General features: G+C 48.4%; 1 protein-coding gene across 5 annotated transcripts in view; it reads right to left on the bottom strand.

Annotated features, from left to right (window-relative positions):
* WDFY4 (WDFY family member 4) overlaps positions 1 to 9,958 on the bottom strand; it is a 278,500-nt gene that overhangs the window by 72,542 nt on the left and 196,000 nt on the right. For all 5 annotated transcript variants that reach the window (XM_089897807.1, XM_089897809.1, XM_089897805.1 and 2 more), the window contains exons 45-47: positions 4,951 to 5,071; positions 1,768 to 1,853; positions 235 to 297 (exon numbers count right to left, since the gene is read on the bottom strand). In XM_089897807.1, coding sequence (XP_089753933.1) covers positions 235 to 297; positions 1,768 to 1,853; positions 4,951 to 5,071 — 270 coding nt within the window. The remainder of the gene's footprint in view (positions 1 to 234; positions 298 to 1,767; positions 1,854 to 4,950; positions 5,072 to 9,958) is intronic.

The following is a 9,958-nucleotide window of genomic DNA, read 5'->3' as shown; positions in this document are numbered from 1 at the left end:
AGCCTCAGAGCACTTGGGACTTCAAGTCTGTTGTAGAGGTTTAATTGGCAGAAGGAACTAGGGGAGTAGGATGAGGGTTGTACGAGGATGGGAGAGAGAAAAATTAAGCAGAAGGCAGACTGACACGCTCTTTGCATGCCTTCTTAGCAGCAGGGTCAGGCCAATGAAGAAAGTCAAAGCAAGGCCAACACCTTGCCCAGAGAGCATGGCTGGCCTCCTCCCTGCACCTGTTACCTTAGGTTGAGCGGGTCCTCTGTGAAGCCTTTTCCTTTCAAGCCGGGTTGGAAAGAGCAGAAGCTAGACAAAAAGGGAAAGGATTATTCTATCAGCAGAGTCAAGACTCTTCCACCACCATGGGAACATTTTCAGAGGCAGGCTAGAGGTTGGTTTATTCTTGCCCTTCCAGTGGGCCCCATTTGCCCCTAGATCAGGGTGTACCTCTGAGGCATCCCATCAGCACCCTCTGCCATTATATGCTCTAGCCTTAATAATAGCAATGATAACAATAAAACAATAGTTACAATAAAAATTACATGTTTTAGAGACCTCCTCTGGGCCAGCACTGGCATTTCCATTGCTGATTTTAGCAGCCACTGTAGTACTCTAGGGACAAGTGCCATCTTACTTTCATGCTCTTTGAACAAGGGTGGGGTGTGGTTGGCACTATTCATTGTCTGAGTTATGGATGTATAAGACTTCTAGCTCGACTGTGAAAAAAACGTTGTTTAATGCACAGAAATCGCAAGGGAACATGAACCTGAGGTTCAGAACTGCATGTCTACTTCTTCGGTTTGGTCTAAAACGGAACCTGAAGACATTTTAGGAGGCGATATAACAGCAGTCCTTCGAAGAACCTCAAACGGAGAATCACAGTCAATGGAGACGCACCCAGAGCTGGCTCAGACAGCCTCTCTGCGAGAGCTGTTTTTCTCCACTCTGGCCCTGCCCTTGGGACCCAGCAGCTGGTCCTGGTGCCAGTGACTGGCCAGGGCCGACAGGAAGGTAAGGCTAGAACCTCTGAGCACAAAATGGCCTGGGACATGCAGGCCAGGGATGTCAAATCTCACCTTAGCACTTTCAACCCTAAGTGGAGCTAAATGTGACCACTTCTCTATTAATCCAGCTTCTGTGTGGTCTGCTTATGGCTAGGAGCCTGCCTTTCCTTTGGCCTCTTCTAGATTCTCTGCAAATCTACATATCTCTAACTTTAATAATATAAATTTAAAATTTAAACTCTAGCTTAAACTCCTTAGATTGATGAATCTCTTTGGATAAAGAGAAGTTAAACTAAAACAGCATGCTTCTCTCTTTAAGAAAAAAGATGTTCCGTGCAGAAGTGGGAAATCAGTTGGTAGGAATACTTTCCAATAAAATATGAAGTCAGAACAAATAAAATTGGCAACTGGGATCTAAAAGGAAGATTAAGCCAAAATAATTACTTGGATAATTTTAAAATAAAGCCGGAAAATTCTGGAAGGCCCATTAAATATGTTGTGTCTGCACATTTTTTTCTCCCTTCAGTTATTATTGTCTCAAACTACTTCAGTTCATGAAACAGAGCCAGTTTCCCAGGATTTAGGGAAGGAGCTTTTATAGTTTTCTCTATACTTTTTTCCATCACTCAGCAGTTCTGTGGGTAAGTTCTTTCTCGTGTCTAACCTAAATCCTGCTCACTGTGGCTTGGGAACAATTCTCCTGAGAACAGAGCTATTCCTCTCCTATTGGGTCATGATCAGTCTCCTCAGCGGAGGATTTTCAAACCCTTACCTTTTGAAGACCTTACTCCGATCACTGTTGTGGAAGACAAGAAACTTGGAATATCCGTTTCGGAAAAAGATCTCCAGGGCAATGTCCTGTAAAGAGAACCCCTTTTACTGCTCTGCAGTTTCCTGGAATGGAGAACCAACCCCCCCACCCCCTCACCAGGGCAACAGGGCCATGGCTGTGGGTCATTTGGGACTCTGTGTCAGGTGTGAAAGGATTTCAATCTAAAATGGAACCAAAAGATATGAAAGGGCGAACCTCAGGCATGCACCCTCAGAAAAACGAAACTTAAGAACTCAGAGACTGATTTCCCACAAATGCCTGTTTTACAGAAGATCGAGACTTACCTCGTGAGCAATGAACATCCACCAAGAACCCCTCCCATCCTCAAGCCAGTGAACTTACAGCTTGGACTCTGGCTGGACGCCCCCACTTGTGCTCCTTGCCCATAGATACAGCTGACCCTCAACGGATTCGCCTGTAGCTCCCGACAGCCTGTGTTTCATGAATGGCTATTCCTGAATTAACTCAATTTCTGGTAATTCAGGCTTGCCTCAGTTTACCTCTTTATCTAGGTCGACACAGGCCTTGCAACCTCCTGCAGGGGATATGAAGACCTTGGTGACAGTGACGAATGGGGTCTCCACAGAATGAGTAGGAGGGCAGGAGAACTAAGGGCTCCTTTGGCTGAAGCAGGAAACAAGAGCCCCACTCCCAGGGCAAGCGAGGAGGGGACAAAGAGAGGAAAGTGCCCAGTAACACCTCCAGACACTTTTACTTCCCGGTCAAGGGTTTCATTTCCTGAACCAAAGGGTCATCTTACCAAAAACACTAGGGGAGTGGGTGCCAGTCCCAATCTGGGCAGCATCTTACGCCAACCCACAGACTTGAAGGCACAGGGTGCTTTGCCAAACCACTTTGCTGAGCCATTCTGACGTGGCCACACTGACATAACAATGTTGTTTCAAGGGTATTTTGTTAATGCCTAAATGAACTCTACCTGCTTTCCTTTCCTCCTCCCTCCCCTTCCAATCTATAAATAACAGACTTGGAATAGTGATAGAGTCAGTCCACATATAGGATCAGATGGGGTCAGCCAAAGAATACCCAGCATTTGAGGGAGGGCCTGGGAGAGGTGAGGCCTGGGCATGGAAGGAGAGACGGGGAGGGAGAGGGTCAGACTCAAAGATGGGGTCCTGCATCCAACAGCAGTCAGGTCCTGCTCCTGCCTGGCTGGAAGTGAGTTCTCAAAGTCCAGTTCATTAGATTCCTGAGCAGAGGGGAAGTATCTGTAATGATAATGAAACACCCCTCTCCTCTGTGGGTATACATAAGGCCACAGATTTGTTTTCTACAAATAGAAATATAAACACTGTACAAAGAGATGATGAATGTAGAATTTATGAAGGCTACAGCTTGTCCCAGCAACCTTAAGTGCCCAGGCTCTGACTTTCCTCTGGGAGAATCTAGGGCTGGACAAATGGTGGCCTTGCTCATGAAGCTCTCCCAGCCCCACTTGGCCATCACACATGCTCTCCCACTTCTGGTTTCCACCACGGTCAGGCTAACCAACCATCTGGAAACAATCCCCTTTTACTGGGGAGAAAGACACTCACTTACTGATATCTATTTGCTACTATATATAACCTGTAAGTAGACATACAATTATTTTAAAAAAAAGTGTTTTTTTGAGTACTTGCTGTGTGCCTAAAATGTGCTAAGTGCTGCTATATATGTAATGGTGGAAAAGACAAGACATGGTCACCTGTTCCCTGGAGGGAAATGGAAGCCCAGAGAGGTGCCTGACTGTGCCAAAGCTGCAGGGCCGTGCTCAGGACTGGGCCCATGCTGGCTGTGGTCAGAACTATCAGGGCAGGGCCTCCTCCACCCGCCCCTTTCTAGTTCACTCTCCTTTCAGAGAAGAGCACTAAGGGCAGGCAAAATGAGAAACAGATCTTTGTGGGCAAAAGCGGCGGAGAGGGCGGGAGAGGGAGAGAGCTGGGTCAGATGTCAGCAGCTTGCTGGACCCTTGTCTGCAGGGCAGCTGATCCTCCCTAGAATGAGCCCCCCCCCCGCACCCCCGCACCTTCCACACACACACACACACACACACACACACACACACACACACACACCCCGGCAAAGGCTCCCTGGAGCTTTAGTTTCAGATAATAATAATGAGGCCTCCAGCAGGAGGATCAAGGGACAAAGAAATTTACAAATGAAAGGCACACTTATTCTGTTCCTGAGGGCCTAGCACTGTCCCTGTTGGCCTTTGCAGAACTGAGACCCTGCAGCAAGGGTGAGCGGGGAGGGATCTAGGCTCCTCCCCACCCCCAAGGGTGGTCCCTCATCTCTTCCTCCGCCAGCTGCCTGGGAGGCCCCCGGGCACGGATGCAGCTTTGCTATTGCTGAGGTTGGGCTGGTGAAGGCAAGATGTGTTTGAGGCCAGTGGGAGCCCCAGAGTTCTTCCTCCTTTTGCCACTGAAGTGATGCTCCTAAACCACGTGATGTTTCTCCAAGGTGGGGTATGAGAAGCATGTGGTTGTGACTAGCTGACAGCAGGGCTCTGCCTCTGGAAGGAATCAGCTCTGTTTAGTACCTGGATGAGCCCTTGAATGCACTGGACAAGGCTCTGGGATCCTGGTTGGAGGGGACAGTCAGGAGATCTCTAAAACACCTGGCCCAGGAAATGACCAGGAGCTTGAAGGTAGGTGAAGCTGTGAGGAGGGCAGAGGGTAGGGGCTGTGGCCTGAGGAGGTGTCCACGTGCTCAGAACAGAGGGCAGACTGGCACTCAACTCTCAGTCACTGGCTCTGCCACGAGGCAATGGAGCTGCCCTGTCCTGTATTTCTGAATCTCCAAGGCAGCTCTGGGGCATGTCAAGGGGAAAATAAAGCAAAGAGGCTGGGTCCTAAATGACACGGTAAGAGAGAGAAGGACCCAGTGGCCAAATGGCAGGGACTGTGGAGAGAGTGAAACAGAAGGCAGAACTCCATCCCAGCCAGGGGACCAGCCCAACATAGGCCACAGGGATTCACAGGTGTCTCAAAGGGCCCTGGGCTGTGCACAGGTGAAGGGGGTCAGGGAGGTGTGTCCCTCACATTCAGATGGGGCCTCAGTGGCACCTGGACCACCTGTGCCCGGAAGAGATGGTCCTCTCTCTGGCCCCCTCCCGGGACACACCTGCAGGAGGAAGCGCGCCTGCCGGAGCTCCCTGAGGTCACCGTAGCTGTGGCGCTGGCACGAGTAATGGTCGGAGGACCTGTCTTTGCTGCACATGTTGAAGATGAACGGATCGCTAATGCTGAAAAGGAAGCAAGACACGCAGTGAGAGGGTGTCTGGTAGGCTTGTTCCCCTGCAGGCACCGTGCGTGGCCCACCTGAGTTTCTGGACACATTGGAGGACGTGTCAGCCCCCACTGACCTAATAAACCCTGTCTGAGCGCCTGTCTGTGTCAGCCGTGCCCTGAGGAGTAAGGCGGATCACTGCCCTCACCAGGGGAGGGACAGCAAGACAAAGGGCCCACCTCCAGGACGGATAATGACACAGGGTGTAAGTGTGAGAAGACTCTCTGAGTACAGGGGTCAGAAATGGGCTGGGGGTTTATGGGGGAAGAATGATTAGGTCTGGAGAAATTTCAAGCTCCTGGAACATGAGGCAGAAAGACAAGCCCTGTCCAGCATGGTGTCAGGCAACGCGGAGCCCTGGGGGGAACAGCCGTGTCAGTCGGGCTAGCACCTAGTGTAAAATGGGACAAAGGGGCAGAAAACTCTGAGTCTTCAAAGAGGCAGGTGGCAGGGCTGACAGCACTGATGGGCTGGAAGACGATGACCCCAGCGTTAGCAGTGGACCCCAGAGCACCGTGCCTGGACCAGGGACTAGCGGCATTGTAGAGAGCAGAGGATGGGCCGGCCAGGCCGGATGCTGGATGCCCGCTCCTGGAGGTCAGAATGACTCCCCTTGGGAAGAAAGGGAGAAGGGAGGAAGGAGGAGTCATGAATTTGACTAAGTATTTATCCCCAAAAGAACAATTTTTTCACTGGAAGTAACTGAAATACCTTCACATAGCCAACCAGATGAAGCTTTCTACCACCAATACAAACGGGGACTTGAGAAATAAATTTGATTTCAGCATGGACAGTTACATTTCTGATCATCTGAGTTACATAGCAATTTTGCATTGTGTACATTACCACAAAGCGCTGATAAAACACCCTTTCAGTATTGGAGAAAGGAAGGGCCTTCCAGGCACCTCAGCCCTCCGTAAGACTGTGTGCCCACCGCAGAGCCGAGGAGCCCCGCACCAGCACTAGGTGGCAGTAATGTGTTTTACCTCCTCCCACCCCAGCTCCAGGGGCGGCCCTCACCGCCCAGCCTCCAGGGCAGGCCACGCTTCCAGGGGAAATGGAGAGAGATCAGGCCATCACACAGGCCCGCAGGACTTCTCTGGGCTGCGGTCGGAGCTGGTCCAGCATCTGCAGTGCTGAGAGCTCAGACTTGCACACTCTGCAGAATGGTTACTGCCAGGTAGAGGGGAAGGCTACCCGCGTGGGACCCAGCCCGAGCCGGCTGTTCAGCACCCACATGGCCAGACCGCACCCTTGCGGACTCCTGCCCCTTCTCAGAACAACGCTCTCAGGGCCCCTGTTCTGAGCCACACTGCTGAAGGATTGTTGAAACACAAATGTGGCTGGATGCTTCTGGATGCTTCTGCTTGGATGTTTTAATTCAAACCTACTGCTGGCTGAGACCCTTTGTCCATTATTAATGCTTCCCTCTGGGGCTAAGCTGAGCTTGCCCTAAACTTCCCTGACTCCCAGAGAGGTCGTGGAGGTAATTCTGGTTCCTACCCTTGACTTAGGCCAAACAGCGTTCCAGGTAAAGGCACTTGTGACAGTGACAATGATGTGATCTGTGGCCTGTGGTCCTGTGGCCCCGTTCTTGTGGGAGCACAGCAAACATTCTCTGTACCTTAGCTGCACCTTTGGTTGGTTTCCTCTCCCCAGCTGACTATGAGTGAGTTCATGGGGGCACAGACCTGTGCCCATGGATTTCATCCTCCACATCTTTCCTGGAGCTCTGGGCATGTTTGCTGAGTGGACTGACCACCGTCATGCTCTACAGCCTGCTCAGTACTTCCCTGTCCTTGATTAATCTGATCCACGTGATGAACCCTTACTGAGCATGTGTTATTATGATTCCCATATCAGAAGTGAGGAAACTACATTCCAAAGAGAAGAGGTGACTTTTCCAAGGTCACATGGAACTGGATTCAGACCAGGTCCTCTGAATCTAAAACCCAAGCTCACGCAGCCGCACCTTTTCTCCCCTGAGGCAGACAGGCTGGCTGGCAATTACAGAGCTTCCCCCACCAGCTCCCTCCTTCCAGTTTACTCTGTGCAGACTGATTCTCAACCTAGGACTCTAAAACACTGGTGACATGAGGAAGAATGCTCTGGAGAATGCTTTTAGGAAGGAGCTTTTAGGAGGAAAGATGGTCATTCTTCTCCTGCTTGTAGGGGCTGAATAATCCATAACGCAGGAGTGCTTAGACAGACTCAGTTTCTCAGGAAGACTAAATTGTGAATGACATTATTGAGTTCACTGATGCAGGGTCCAGACTGGAGTTCCATCGTACAACGCATTAGTCACACAGCTAGGACTGCGTCTCTTTGCCAACACTATATTCTACATGTGCGTTAAATCAGAGTTCAGGCCCCCAAGGTCAATGAGTAGAAAGGAGTCGCTGATCCATGTTCTTCTTTAGATGGAGCTGTGGCTACAGTTCAAAGGATGCTGTTCACAGCTCTTGCATGACACCTATAACGATATATGCAAATCGCCCAGGGTGGTCATAGTAAAACTTTTAATATTCTTAACTAGGGAAATCACAGTAAACTAAATGATAATCAAGATATTGATTGACTGGGTCTTTGGTAATAGAAGTGGATTTCAAACTAAAACATACTTTGATTTGCCCCACATTTGTATGTATCCAATTGTTGTCAGGAATTTATAGCTGGAATTTATACCCAGATAACTTGCTAGATCCCAAACTCTTTACCAGACTCAGCCCACATCTGACTGATCTATGTATCTGTGGAGTCTACCACAGTGCTGGTACAAGACAGGCTTTCAATAAGTATTTGTTGAATTAAACAGAGAGATGATGCCTTAAAACTGCTGACTGATGTGAAGGAGATATCTGACTAAAAGCACCCCGTCACAAAGAGCCGGCTGGATGGTCTGGATCCCCACCAAATGAATCAAACGCTATACACTGTGAGCGTGGCTGCTACTGTTGTGGGTTGAATTGTGTCCCCTAAAAGATATATGTTGAAGTTCCTAATCCCCAGTACCTCAGAATTTAACTTTATTTAGAAACAGGTAAATAACAGAGGTAATAAAGGGAGGTCATTGAGATAGGCCCTAATCCAGTATGACTAGTCTCCTCATATAAAGGGGAAACTTGGACACAGAGACAGACACACACGGGGAGAAGATGGCCATGTGACCGAGCGACGTATATACAAGCTACGGACCACCAAGGATTGCCAGGAAACACTAGCAGCTAGAAGAGGCGAGGAAGGATCCTCCCCTAAAGCTGTAGAGGGAGCATGACCCTGCCGACACTTTGATTTCAGACTTCTAGCCTCCAGGACTGTGAGACAATAAATTATTTTTTTTTAAAGCCACCCAGTTTTTGATACTTTGTTACAGGAGCCCTGGACAGCTATTGGGTTGGCCAAAAGGTTCGTTCGGGCTTTCCATAGGATGCTATGGAAAAACTCTAACGAACTTTTTGGCCAACCCAGTTAGTACAGTCACCCTATTCTGCCAAGAAGAGATCCCACTGAAAGCAAAATATAGCCGTCTAGAAAGGGTCTTACTTTCTAAGGAGAGTTCCAAAGTACACAAGCCAATCCCTGCTGGAGGACTGGCAGTGCTCTTGAGTTTTGTTTGGGATATTTTCATGGCACACTGGGGAGTCTCTTTCAAGGTCTAATGCTCAACTGTAGTCAAATTGATGGCAGCCTTTTAGAGAAACATTCCGGAGTTGACTTAGCTTTATGTTGAACTGGCTTATTTATGTATCTTCCTTAGTCTCCATGGTCAAAATAAGGCTTAATCCCCATTGATCTGACATGATCTAATGGCCCATCTCTGAGAACCACAACTCCACGAGTGCCAGCATTTTCTTAGGGCAGTAGACAGGAGATCAGAGAGAAAGCACTGTCTGGTTAACAAACACTTCTTTGAGGTACGGTGTCTAAAGTTACCTATGGCAATTCCCAAACGATATTCCAAGGTAGTAATTTATTCTCACTACTCTCCTATTTGCATTCTAGAAAAGTACCTTTCCAGACTTGAGTACGTCCAACCTGACAACTGGGCCTCTGTTGGAAGTGCAGATATAGTCAATTTGACCATGATTACATACACCTCATAAACACAATTTACCTCATCAATAAGGTCTTATCTAACACCAACTCAATTTAAACCAGAGGTGGAGAGGGAAGCAATGGTTTATGCAAGTCATTTCATGGGCACGCCATGCATATACGTAGAGGAGAAAGCTTTCATCAGCTCTCAGAAAGGCGAGTCAGCAGACCCATTGTCCATATTGATCAGTATCAATAAAACATGAGCAATAAGATGGGATGAGTGTGCCAAGTATTAATTATGCTCCTGCCTTGGAAAAGAACAGAAGACTCACTGCAATTGGTGAACGTTTGGTATGAATAAAAGATGGAAATTAGCAGAGAGAAAAAGGCCAAGCATTTTAAAACAAACCTAAATCAAAGGAGGGTGGGCTGACATCTATCCTTCTGTGCTCCTTAAACTCTTGCTTCCTGACATAGGCTGGAAATGATATGACACCTGGGAGTTAAAATTCTTAGTTATTGGCAGGTAAGGCTCTGGTTCCTCTGTCAATAGTCTTAAAGAGTGGTTCTCAAAGTGTAGTCCCAGACCAGTAGCATCAACATTAGCTGAGAACTTGTTAAAAATCTTCAGCCCTAACTCAGACCTACCACATTAGAAACTGGGCTGATGAGGGGTCCCAGAGGTCTGTTTTAACAAGCCTTCCAGGTGATTCGATGTAGTTTAGTTTGAGAGCCACTGGGCTAAGAGGTCATTTTGTCATTACTTGAGCCTTAGCTGACCAGAAAAGAAATCTACACCTAAATT

This window comes from Delphinapterus leucas, chromosome 16 (assembly GCF_059928025.1).
Source record: "Delphinapterus leucas isolate spDelLeu-1000000601 "Yukka" chromosome 16, BTC_Dleu_Yukka2, whole genome shotgun sequence".
Taxonomy (NCBI): domain Eukaryota; kingdom Metazoa; phylum Chordata; class Mammalia; order Artiodactyla; family Monodontidae; genus Delphinapterus; species Delphinapterus leucas.
This window is presented reverse-complemented; position numbering and strand designations above follow the sequence as displayed.